General features: G+C 34.0%; 2 protein-coding genes across 3 annotated transcripts in view; both read right to left on the bottom strand.

Moving 5' to 3' along the window:
* Nucleotides 1-1,947: 1,947 nt before the first annotated feature.
* LOC107482139 (uncharacterized) lies at nucleotides 1,948-6,688 on the bottom strand. The gene is made up of 8 exons (XM_052258576.1): nucleotides 6,435-6,688; nucleotides 6,058-6,140; nucleotides 5,285-5,545; nucleotides 4,810-4,940; nucleotides 4,275-4,371; nucleotides 3,470-4,005; nucleotides 2,653-2,979; nucleotides 1,948-2,257 (listed from the first exon to the last, which is right to left on the bottom strand). The coding sequence occupies exons 3-8, from the start codon at nucleotides 5,451-5,453 to the stop codon at nucleotides 2,099-2,101; spliced, it is 1,419 nt and encodes a 472-aa protein (XP_052114536.1). The 5' UTR covers nucleotides 5,454-5,545; nucleotides 6,058-6,140; nucleotides 6,435-6,688; the 3' UTR covers nucleotides 1,948-2,098.
* Nucleotides 6,689-8,415: 1,727 nt separating this feature from the next.
* LOC107482194 (protein MEI2-like 3) overlaps nucleotides 8,416-12,773 on the bottom strand; it is a 5,021-nt gene continuing 663 nt past the window's right edge. Inside the window, exons 2-13 of one of the 2 annotated variants that reach the window (XM_052259010.1) lie at nucleotides 12,481-12,531; nucleotides 12,242-12,388; nucleotides 11,722-12,146; nucleotides 11,315-11,473; nucleotides 11,109-11,225; nucleotides 10,875-11,026; nucleotides 10,566-10,657; nucleotides 9,432-10,410; nucleotides 9,256-9,340; nucleotides 9,112-9,180; nucleotides 8,858-9,037; nucleotides 8,416-8,774 (exon numbers count right to left, since the gene is read on the bottom strand). In XM_052259010.1, coding sequence (XP_052114970.1) covers nucleotides 8,730-8,774; nucleotides 8,858-9,037; nucleotides 9,112-9,180; nucleotides 9,256-9,340; nucleotides 9,432-10,410; nucleotides 10,566-10,657; nucleotides 10,875-11,026; nucleotides 11,109-11,225; nucleotides 11,315-11,473; nucleotides 11,722-12,146; nucleotides 12,242-12,388; nucleotides 12,481-12,511 — 2,481 coding nt within the window. In that variant the 5' untranslated portion in view covers nucleotides 12,512-12,531 and the 3' untranslated portion in view covers nucleotides 8,416-8,729. Of the gene's footprint in view, nucleotides 8,775-8,857; nucleotides 9,038-9,111; nucleotides 9,181-9,255; nucleotides 9,341-9,431; nucleotides 10,411-10,565; nucleotides 10,658-10,874; nucleotides 11,027-11,108; nucleotides 11,226-11,314; nucleotides 11,474-11,721; nucleotides 12,147-12,241; nucleotides 12,389-12,480; nucleotides 12,533-12,773 lie in introns of both variants that reach the window. The other variant, XM_052259011.1, reaches the window with a different exon arrangement.

Here is a 12,773-nt window from a genome sequence, read left to right on the forward strand (position 1 = left end):
GGCCAAAATGAAACTACTCCAAATGAATTGTCAAATTGAACTCTTTAAACTTGATATCTAACCCAAATCTATTCAGTTCCTATGCCAAATGATTTCTCACACAGTTAAATTCAATCTGAACATTGTACCTCTTCTAATAATAGCATCAACAAAGGTTATCACCTAATAAACACCAATGAGGATGGATAATGGATAGAGGACTGGAGGTAAATTTATCTACGATGGTTATGAATTATTTAATCTCCTACTTTGCCTTACTAACAAGAGTATCATTAAAAGGTCATGGGTCAATGACAAGAAATATATATATATCAAGAAAGGGATAGATATGTTATGTCTAATTATCAAGGTCTACAAAGAGAAAGAGTAACACATTGAGAAAGAAAAGATTGCGGCAGACCACTTGAAAGCTTTAAACAGAATTTAACTAATGTATGAAATGATTCCTATGGAGAGAGAACTCTAATCATCTTGAAGAGAATATTTAAACACAGAATAATAGGCACAAAAATAAAGCTAGTTTATTACCTCTCAAGTCCTGGGAACCTAATAAAATAATTAATGTTGTATGTATGTAGACTTCCAACCAATACCTGATAGACGACCAAAATGCTCAATTAAGATAAAGGACAAGACAGGTATGTGGATTTATTCCACAATTGATGTATAAATGTTTTAGGTCTACCAATGTACCAATGTAAAACTCCGAGTCATGGTTACAGTTCTGCAATGCAGAAGTCAAACAGATATATACAGTGAACAGGAGGAAATTGTGTAACATTAATGTGATAAAACAAATATTTTTCACAAGTAATGAAACTATGGTAACTACCGAATAGGAGAGTGCCCGTTCTTTGATAGGCAAGTTCCTTAATGGCATCTTTGTCAACCTGCTGGCTGAAAAGGATAAATACCTTGGCCAAAATGAAAACTAAAGCTCTCTAAAGCACATGGGGTCTAAAACATCAAGATTTTAACTAACTTCTCATGTCACAAAATCCACCAAATATAATGATAACATCATTAATAAGTTACAAATAAGATTTCAATAGGTTAGCATTTGTTGCAATTCCATTAGAAGATGCAAGTTAAACAGCTAGAAGAACACCTTTAAAACAGAACATCAGTTGAGGCTTGAGCACCAAAAAATAGATAAATAAATAAATAAATAATCCTATCCCAAGTAAAGGTTGACAGGAAATCATTAAAGGAGTCCTGCTACTTTCAGCTGATAGGACGTTGATACATATGTCATATTTGAGCAACATTTGGGGTATGTGTTTCAAAACTATTCACTATGCATTTCAAATGTTGGTTGAAACATGTTACTATTCAATCTTAAGCTAGCAGTGGTATGTTCAATGACAATGCCAATAAATTTATCATATCCTCTATTTAATTTGTTTTATTTTCTCACAGAAATAGTAAAATTTTACCAATCAAGTTATTTGTTGAACTTAACTTCTTTCTTCTTTTATTTTTTTATGTTTTATTTTTTGGTTTTTTCAACTTTTTGTTCCTAGACACTATATACAGCATCAATGATCCATGATAACTAACTATACACATACAACCTAGTGCACGAGACTCCCAAGGGCAGATGCACACAGTACACAGCCTTACCCCAACAAGCAGAGGTTGATTTCAATCCTATATGAGCATATACAGCAAAGAAATTATTGGAAGCTGAATCAACATATTTTATATAACAAATACCAAGTAAAACTAACTATGGAGTTGATTCTATTTCAATTAACACATAAAATTGATTGCCAGACTGCCAGTTCACATGGAAAGCAAAAGATGAAATTATATAACCTCACGAACTATATTTCATACTATGATAGCATTTCAGAGAGAAAGAGAGATGGTTGCTGCAACTGCCTTTCAGGATAAACAGAGCACTCTGGACTTGCCAACTGAGACAGAATAAGGGAGCCAATCGTGGACACAATAGGATAACCAATAGTTTATTGCATAGGTTAATTCATATTAAGAACTCAAATGAAAAGGAGAATTTAGAACCTACTTAGAGGGCTTTTTCCTAAATCTATGTTTAAAAAATGACAAAAGCTGCCAACTTTGGTCAATAATATACTTATTCTTTGTTACCAAATCTCTGTGCAATGATAGGACGGACATCATCTGCATCAGCCAGAGTCTCCAGAAAGGGGAGTAATGACATTAGTGCACAATCCAATGGATCATCAAACCAACTCTTAATAGGAATACCATTGTTCACTTGCAACCGGAAAACCTGAAGTGTGCAATAAAAGAGCAAGGATTAGTATCATAAAAGAAAATCCAAGAAATTCTCCCTTGGCCTCAAGGCAGCCTTAAGGTGGAACCTACTTTTTTGTTTAATTTCAACTGATTATTGTTAAGGTTAACTGCTAATCTACTAAAAGCTGATGGATTCCCTAAAATAATGTTGGGAAGCTTCTATACCAAGTCTTGTACATATTTATGAGAATCCCCTAATATACAGTGTTAGTCAGAAATATATGAAAATCCCAGAGAAGGGCGATAGGTGAGTGACACATAAAAGTAACTTCAAGGGAAAGAATTTGGAACTTGAACAGAAAATATAAACTGCTTAAATTAGAGAGGTTAAAGAAAAAGAACCACCAAAAGAAAGTGGCAGGTCGGTACCTGAGGGGAATTATCAACTATGACAACTTTAGCAAGATCAACACCTAATACAGTCAGATCCTTAGTGTAATTTCCATCTGAAAAAATGCATGATTCTCTATATACTCGACGTGAAATAAGTCTTCCTTCAGGATCCAATATATCAAGCAATTGTTTGGCATATATGCTTTGGCTGGCAGTAAAAATTACAACTTCAAACATCTCTGACACTCTCTCCAAGAACGTGCAGAGATTAGGCCTCTTTCTTACATATACTGTGTGCTCCTTCATATTGAAGAAGACAGTAAATGTGAAATCAGCATCATCACAGTGTTCTAGAGATAGCAACTAAGATAAACATAAAAAGACATGGAAACATAAAATTTCATAAAAAAAAAAAAAAAAAAAAAAAAAAACTGAACTATGATGAATGAAACTCAACTTCCTTGAGATATTCAAAGACTACTCAAACTACGTGAATTTTGAGCAATTACTCTCATCTAGTTTAGCTGTCTTGTTCAATATTTGGTGTCTACAAGTTGAAGGCATACTATGAAATTATGCCTACAGCCCAAGCACTCTGGTACAAGGCATACTATGAAACATTTTAACTCTTAAAACTTCTGGCCTAAAATCATGCTTTAGCACATCAATAATCTTTGTAAGCTCTATATGCACTGACAACTTAGTTGGTATAATAATTGATATAAAATTGCAAGACAAAGTAGTATGACAAAGTAGATTGGAGCTTTGATAAAAATGGAATTTTAAGCTCATGAACTCATTTAATGCCATAATGAATATGTGTACTATTAACAATCACCATAAAACATGTTTAATTCTTACCGTCTAAATCAAGCGCTAGTGTCACTGACTTTCTTCTCTGAGATGATCTTGGTATCTGGATGGGCAGATCATTGGACTCTGCATCCGATAGTTCTGGTAAATTCTTTATGAACAATTGTGGATCAAACCACTCTGTCTTATCCAAGTAGTCTTTAACATCAGAATCCTGATTGCAAGATCTTATCTGACACAATGCTGAATACAAGCTAGCATTTTCCTGAACTGTGATGGATTCTTTATAGGATACATCAGAAGTACCGCCAATTTTAATATCATCTTCAAGAGCAGGCAGGATCATGTACTGATCAGATGCATCAAGCATAGGTGGCTCAGACGATCTATAATCAGACAAGGAGTTAATCTCACAGATATCATGATCAAAAGAATCTCTGTCAAGGGGTAAGCTTGTGATGATCATATCAGAAATGCTGAAGTCTGATACATCCAATGTTTCATAACCACAAATAATTCTTTTATCATCACTTTCATCATCTCTCACTGCAGACATGCCAGTATCACCAATGCTCCCTAGTAGAGTTCAGTCAACAGAACACACATATAAGCACTAAGCGATATGATATTTGGTGCAGGAATTTCAATCCAGAAGGCATAAGCTTCAATACACACACACACACACTAACACGGAGTCATTTAGCTTTGTAATTAAACTACACTATAAATCTCAATGATTTAAACAAATTTCATGTCAAGTGGGACAGTGAAATGCTTTTATACTTCTACCCCTTTCTTTTTTTAATGTAACTAGTCTGTGTGTGAGTGAGAGGGAATTTCCATACCTGCATCTTCATCAAAATGTTGAGAATTGACTTCAATGGGCTCAAACGCAGTAGAAAAAATTGCTTCCATGTTTGCTGCACAGGGATTGATTGGTTCCTATTTAAAAAAAAAAGATGAATTCTGTCAATGGTGTGCTGTGGGGAAGTTCAAAGGTAAGGAGAGTAAGATTGACTATAGAGAAGTTTCTCATTTTCCTCTCTATTATGAAAATTTTCAAGTGTCATCTGTAACTAGCTCCAACGTGATATCAAACTCAAAATCAACACCTTTTTTTGTACTAAGGCAATAGATCATGGAGGTAAGAAGCCAAATGCTATTCCTCCTCGTTTACTTCCATTACTCAGCCTTGAATGTTGCAAAAAGAGGTAGAATGATTTACTAGGTGCAGCCAAGTGTTAACAATGGGTCAATCTAGAGAAAGAGACTACTCTATTTTTTGCAGAGCTTAGCTATATTGAGCATTGCAATAACCACCAAGAAATAGTAAATTACCCCAAAGTAAAGTTAAATAAAATCAAACTCCACCATTCTTACCAGGGAAGAGGAATCAAGAGAAAATGACTGCAGCAGCTGAGACTCAGATTTTTCTTTAGTTAGAATTCCCTTTTTATCAATAAATTCACCACTTGCAATGTCCTTGGGGGATACCAGTGTCACCGAGGAAACTATTTAAGAACAGTAAACAACCATCAAATTGTAGAAATTTAAATACATCTTAGCATAAATTTAACCACAAACCCATAAAATATGGAATAGTGTAAAATATCGTTACAACGCATATATAGAAGTATATCTAAAGCATAAAAACGGAAGTTCCAAAATATCTCGAGCTTTTATAAGATTCACACGAAATCTCAATATCCACTACGTAGGTATTTCCATATGTTAACAGAATAGAAAAGAAAAACAAAAAGAATATGATGGGAAGTGTTGGCAGTTGGCACAAATCACGATAGTGATTCCCGGACAGAAAATAGGATGAACTCCAACTTAAAGTTAAGCTGCTTACCATCTAAGAAATTTTGGATAGTTGTGTCTATTCCAGCAACTTCAGCAGAAATAATGACTTTGGAGCATGTCTTTTTGGAAATTACTTTTGATTTTGAACAGACGTGAATATCCTTCGTTTCTGTTAAACAAGTCGTGCTTACTTCACTCTTCATATTTACAGATGGCATTTGATATGTGCTCGAGACAAACACTGCATTCTGGTTTTGGGCACATATGGAGAACAATATTCCTCTAGAAACTCAAACCAGCAGGGGCTGTCCTGCAGAAAGAGAGAGGAAAATTGACATAGGTTACATAGAGGTTAAGGGGTAAAGCAGCTTCTTTACCAAAATTGAAGTGATATCTTTAAGTAAGCAATATTTCTTCATATCTATCAAATCAATAAACTTTTTGAAACATTTCCCCAAAAGAACAACAAAAAAGAAGACCGGAGACTAATAAGAGACACAGAAGTGACTAAAACTATCTTTAATCAACTCCTATATTTATACACAACAAAAACAAAACAAAATGTTAGCACTTATTTGAAGAAGAAAAAAAAAAAGAAGCACATCTCAAAAGCAATAAAGAAATTTCATATGAATATAAATTCTTGCTGATTAGCAAAGAAACTTGGCTTAGCTAAAAGGATACCCAAGTCATTATCAAGATTATAGACAGAGGGCAAAATAGATAAATTTCAACTTGAACATAATAAATCAACCTAAACATCCACAAAGACAATTATATATCCCAGAATTAGGCACAGAGAAGACGATGAATCTTACCCACCTGAACTAAAACCCGTGATTGTACCCCAAAGACCCAATCTTTATCTAGTTCGAAGCTCGTACTCCCGAGTCAACCATACAAATCTACGCCATCCAAGAATTCCAAAATTAAGCAAATAGACGTCGTCTTGACGCAGTGCGAATTGAAAAGAAAAAAAGATCAAAACCAGAAAAATTACACTAAAAAAGATAATTCCTTTAGTTTTTTTTTTAATCTTTTTTAAAGAAAGAAGTAACTTTCAAAAAAGAAAACTGTTATAGTTAAGCAGTTGTATAACGAACAAGGAAACACAAAGTCCAAGGATAACAGAAAAAAAAAAGGTCAGAACAAAAGAAGATGAATAGAGTGAGAATTATGATAATTCGAGAGAGATTAACCTTAAATTAGAGCTGAATGAATGGAATTGAACCCTATAAGGGGAGAAAGAAAAAGAAGGAAGACCCCTCACAAAGCCCTTCTCTTCTCTTCTCTTCTTCTTTTCTTCTCTTGTTCTCTCTCTACAAGTTGTGTTTCTCTCTCCTAAAAGAAGAAAAGAAAAGAAAAGCGAAGGGGAGGGGTTTGTTGTTGTAGTCAGCGCACACAAACAAAAACACAAATACAGAGAGAGAGAGAGAGAGCGCACACAAAAACGAAAACGCAAGTGAACGTGTTGTGTGCGTTGTTGATGTTAGCTTCCATTGGGGGCTTCGGACGGCTCCGATGGGATCTGCGGCAACCGCTTTCACCCACTCGTTGTGTGACACGTGTACTCCCTACCAGCTCAGCCTCACACACTGACACGTGCTGCTTCCTCGAAAGAGAGAAAGTCTCTGTGGTTCTGTGAGTGTGTGCGTGACGTATGCTGTTGGCGGGCGTTTGCCTTATATTCACGCGCTACGTGGCGCGTATCAATCACCATGCTCCACGGATAAATGAAGAGCAGAGAGAGGTAGCTTGTGGTTTAAGTAGCTTCCAGTATTCTAATTAGCACTTTTTTGCAATATTTTTTGTATTTTTAATTTTTTTTAGTAAGACAGTTATAGGAAAGGCCTATAATTTGGGGATTTGGTGAGAAAAAAAATCCCTATAATTTAGGAAATAATGTATTTATACATTTTATTTTTAAAATAAATAAATTAAATCTAATATTTATATATACACGTATTTTTTACATATATATTTTAATATCAAAATATTAAATAATTAAAAAAATATTTATAATATTATCTAATTTATTTAAAATATAAATTAATATAATTTATTATAATTTAAAGTATATTTATTTTATTTTATTTTTCAATGTATTAAATTTACATTATAAGAATTCCAGAAACTCTCATATATTATATATTAAGTTCAATATTGAGACTACCACTCTAATCTAGCTAAAAAATTTAGATATGGAACTGACATGTGTGATATGATATGCCTTAATATTATAATTTTGAGTATTTTTTAAAATTATAAGATGTACACAATTCAGACTCTCCTATTTATGTTTAAAAAAATTTTAAAATTTAAAGTACACAAATCAGATCCTCCAATTTGTGTATCCAATTTTTAAACACATTCTCCAATTTGTGTATAAAAAATTATTTCTGTACCTCTTAAAAATCAGACCGTCTAATTTTAACTTCTGACACTATAGCCTATAGGTGCGTAAAAAGCCCTTCTCCCTTCCATAACTAGACTAAAAAGTACTCTCATATATGAGTTATTAATGTTTGAACTTACTCCAAAATTTAAATAGATATAATTTAAATTATAAAATTTAAAATTTAAATTGAATGTAATTTAATTTTTAAAAGAATAATAATTAAAAATTAAAAATATAAAATTTACATTTCAGATGGATATAAATTATAAATAATAACACAATTCGAATAATAAGGATTAGATTAAAAAAATAAATTCAAATTGATACTACACAAATTACAGTTATTTGAATCAAATAAAATCAGATTAAAAAATAAAATAAATTTAATTTAATTCAAATCACAATAAATTATATTAATATTACCTTTTAAATTTAAATTGATCCAAATCATATTACAAATATCAATTTTTTTAGCAATTTCATTTGATATCTCATCTTTTAGGTATACATTATACACATATGTCTGAAAAAAAATGTCTTTTAAAATGTAAACATGGTTATGACAAATCTCTGATACTTATCTTATTTACTCGATAAATCAGATCTGAGTATACATATAAGATAAAATATGAAATTAATCTCTGTTACTTGACATTTTTTTTGGTGTCTATCTTGACAAATTTATAAATATAATTTTTTCTCTTTAATAAAAAAGTGATAATAGGTAACTGAGATAAAAAAAAATAGAAAAATGACTTCAAACTTCTAAAAAGAAAACAAAATAAAATAAATCATAAATGGCATTATCCAAACAACAGAGCAATCCAGAGTCAAAGATACAAGTAATGTAGAAAATGTATATGCATTTTAATGCTGATACACTAATCCTCTATACAACTTGGTTGCCTTGTTCCATCAACTAGTCAATTCTAAATTTACCATATCAACATTTTAATAAACCACCTAAATATTCAACTCTTTAATCCTTTGTTACCTCCTGTCCAAATCAATCAACCAAAATGCTCAGAGCTTTTTTCTTTTGAAAGCTTCCTGGCAAAATAAATAAATATACATGCAACTCTACATCTGGCAAATGTTATTTTGTCTCCGAGGTCGAATCACTTGTATGATCTTGTATGATCTAGAAACACACAGTAGTTAGGACATTATTTTACAAGTAAATCTTTGTATGATCCTCCAAGCATCAATGATAGATATTGTTACCTTATCACCACCTTCAGGATCCTGTGAATGGAAGACGACTGGGCGGCACCGCTCATCTTCGTTCATCAGACTTGAATTCTGGAAATGGTTCACCAATGCAGCCTTTCCTTGGATTCGTGCATATGCCAGGGAAGCAACTTTTTCACTATTAAACTTCTCCCACTTCTTCCCATTAAATGTCTGCAAAATCAGACACATTCGTTATAATCAAACACATTAGCTACAATGAGAAATATGCACAAAAAACTAATAACCTCATAGAATGGAATAATGTGTGATGCCGACAGCATGTTGATAAATGCGTATCCCACATTGCATTTATTCTGAAATCAAAAGGGGAAAAGGATTAACTAAGCTTCACTGGTTTAAATGGAGACTATAGAAAATGCGCGCTCTACCTTAAAGTCGATTGGTAGATAGAAAAAATCATAGGTACCCTTGTGCTTTTCATCAATAGCAGCTAATAACATTTTTGAGGTGTATCTGCAGGTCATCAACAACAAAGTATGATCCTTCAACGAAAAGAATAAAGTCATCATTGATAACTAAACATCCTTGTAAAAGTTAGCCATACTTATTTGGGATGTTCTTTATCATTAAGGTAGTCCTTCTGTCTTCACTGTTTTTAATCCTATCCAAGTCAAGATGAAATTGCTTCTTGCTGCTATCAGCTTGGCCCCCATTGTTCTCTATGCGCCTATTCCGCCCAGGGTCCACGAAACCAAACACTGAAGTAGTAGTAGTAGTAGTAGTAGTAGTAGGTGGCAATCCTGGGTATGGACCATTACCTGAAAACACAAGACTAAGTCTGGGAGATGATCTCATTCCAATGTTTGGCGAACCATGTTCAGACATATTTCTTGGTATAGTGATCCCGGCATTAACAGATTCACCCATATTAACCATGTAATTCCCCTTACTGTGACCCAGACCTATGCCTCCATAACCAACATGGTTCACGAACGACGTTTCAGGTGACTTCGAAAGGACTCCAAAGTTTCTCTCAAAAGGAAAACCTGATGGAGCAGAGCCAACATGATTATGGTGACGATTCTGGGACAAACCAATAAAAGAACTCTCTTGAGCAGGGTTTTGGAAGGCATGGCTATTTCCATTTGCTGTAAATGAATGCCTCACAGATGGTGTTGGCCAAGCTGAAGGTTTGATGTCCTGTGAGTACAAGTTCGGACTTCCCCATAAAAATTGTGACCCTGACAAGGTTTCCACCGAGGATCCATTTGAAGGAGATGAACCAAAAGAAGACAAAGCTCCACTATATGGGATGAATTTTGGTTCTGGAAGAGAATGAGATTGAAATGTCTCTCCATGCGATGAATTACTACTAGCAAATATATGCTCTGCATGCTGACTCCCTGCTAAATCTTTCCCAATAGCTACACCCTTCATGGCATTGGATAGTGGAGGGTGCAAAACAGAAGCTAATCCAGCTAAATGGTTTCCTATTGATGGACTCATGATCCCAGAACCAGGAGAATCGCTTATAGTTTGAAATGAGTTATTTTCAACAGTGCTGTTGAACCGCAACCAGTAACCTGTTATAAACCACGATTGTGTCATGTCAAAAATAATAAGAACAAAAAGCTTAAATAATAAAAGTAGTAACAATAACAATCAATAGTGTAAATCAAAGCGGTGGTGGCCAGAGACACCAACATCATGAAGGATATTCAATAGCTTAGAAACCTACCGGGTGGAGAATTGGCCACAGGTGAACCCATCTGATGTCGGAAACTTAGCTTTTCATCATGATCAAGCTCTTGATTTGTTTGAAGCACTAAACTGAAAGGTATAAGCTAATATCATTTATCTATTCATGCATCAATAAAAGATGCTAGAAAAAAAATATACATAAGCATATTACTTGTGCTACTCTATTCAATGGTAAATAGGTTCAAGTTAGATGACTTCATGAATCTTTTCTTAAATTAACAATGGATGCAAATCAGTCCAAAGATCAAGATAAAGAAACTCAAAATATAATTAACAGTGAAATTACTTTCGACGAGTTCTGCCAGGCCGGCTAAGCTCCACCTTTATTCGCCTCCCAGCTATGTTACTCCTGTTTAATGATTTTAGTGCTGCTTCTGCAGCCCTCACATCATAAAATTCAATAAACTTGTGATGGCCTTTGTGAGACGTTTCCCGTATCTGCAGTTATTTTAGGTCGTTATGTGATCTTCAAAAAATATATGACAAGGGTGTAAACAGATAAAGAAGGATAAATTGTCACCTCTTTGACCTCCCCATATGCCCCAAATATTGTACGGAGGTCCTCATTCGAAACAGATGGGTCCAAATTGAAAACTACCAAGGTTCCTTGGTTGATGTCCTTGTCAGATGGATTATCCTGGGATAAAAATGAAAAAAGAATAAGATGGCCAGAGGCATTCAATCAATAAATTGATAAATCAGAGAACTTTGGAGCTGCTCAGGAACCTTTGGTATTGAGAAGTGAATGTCAAGTTTCCGGCGTCGTAAAGGTTTGTTTTGTAATGCGTGCATGGCTGTTCGAGCAGCACGGATGTCATAATAGGATACCATAACAAACCCACGATGTTTACATGCAGTATATAGAGTCCTAATGTGACCATATTGCTGATATAAAAAACAGAATTAATAATTTGTATAGCACATGTAATGGTAATTAAATAATCATGTACTGTTTTAATCTAAATATGTTTTTTAAATTTCCAAAATCTGCATGTCTTGTTCCACATAATTTTTTTCCTAAACAGTGACATGCCAAGATAGAGCAGAGAAGATGGTGAATTAAGAGAACTAATAAGTTGTATGAAAGATATGAAAGTTATTGGAAGAGAGTTCATGTTAATTTTTTAAATGACCTCGAAAAGAGCTCTCAACTCTGAATCCTCCACATTATTATTAATATTTCGAACAAATAATGTCCGAGAAGGATGCTCTCCATATGGATGTTCTCCAGCAACAATCCCCACACCATTAAGAAAAGAATTATAGGGCAAACCATTGGCAGCATGACCATCAGAGAAGCTTAATTTTGACACACCCACATTAAGACTTTCCTGAGGATCAGCTTCCAGTTCCATACCTCCACCACTACCAAAAACATCATACTCCTCCAAATCCTCAAGAGAGTTTGGCAAACCACTTAGGTCAAAATCAGCTAAAAGGTCCTCCTCATCATCTGGAAGCATGGTTCCTATCACACAAGTATCAGCATCCTCAAGTAAACCATTCCCATCTACATCTTGATGGGACTTTTTAAAGCCATCAGCACTGCTTAAGTTCACTAGAGGTTAATGAAAAAACCGGTCAACTAATTATATTTAAAAAAAAAGTGCTAACAGATTAAAAAACAGCTAGAGCTAATCAATCAACACTTACACTTTTCATGTAACGGAACAGGCAATGACCTAGAAAAGAAGCCAGTATGAGATGAAACATGGTATAGATCAGATCTAGATAAATCCTCCCATGCACCTTGTTGCACTTCTTTAGGTGTATTTTCTGATGGAATCTTGGTTGGACCTACTAGCAATACCGAAACATCATTCAATTTGATATGGCAAGGCATCTTGATAACCAAAATAGGAAAAAGTAATAAAATATGTTTGAAATCTTACCAGGATAAGAATGGTTTACAGACTCCTTCATTGCAAGTTTGCAACACCCTTCTGCCTCATTCATGGATAAGAAGATATATGTAAGTATTTTTGCTTTTTCTATCAACAGATACATTGCAAGTAAATTATTACTATTAAACAACTCACAAAACTGCCAATTATACCGGCATTTTGAAATACTAAGAAAATCTTCATCTATACACATAATAAGCCTCTGGCAATATTTTCATCTACAGTTTTCTCTTTTAAGTTCAGGAAAAGTAAATCAATGCAGATCTATCAATATTATTGCC

The sequence above is a fragment of the Arachis duranensis genome, chromosome 3 (genome assembly GCF_000817695.3).
Source record: "Arachis duranensis cultivar V14167 chromosome 3, aradu.V14167.gnm2.J7QH, whole genome shotgun sequence".
Taxonomy (NCBI): domain Eukaryota; kingdom Viridiplantae; phylum Streptophyta; class Magnoliopsida; order Fabales; family Fabaceae; genus Arachis; species Arachis duranensis.

Bases quoted from the DNA above. Each gene is read 5' to 3' on its own strand.
- LOC107482139 (XM_052258576.1), bottom strand. From the start codon at position 5,453: ATGCCATCTGTAAATATGAAGAGTGAAGTAAGCACGACTTGTTTAACA. The intron at 4,372-4,809 runs GTAAGAATGGTG...TTTTTTAAATAG, and splicing joins CTCTTGATTCCTCTTCCCTG to GAACCAATCAATCCCTGTGC. The intron at 2,258-2,652 runs GTACCGACCTGC...TGCACACTTCAG, and splicing joins TAGTTGATAATTCCCCTCAG to GTTTTCCGGTTGCAAGTGAA.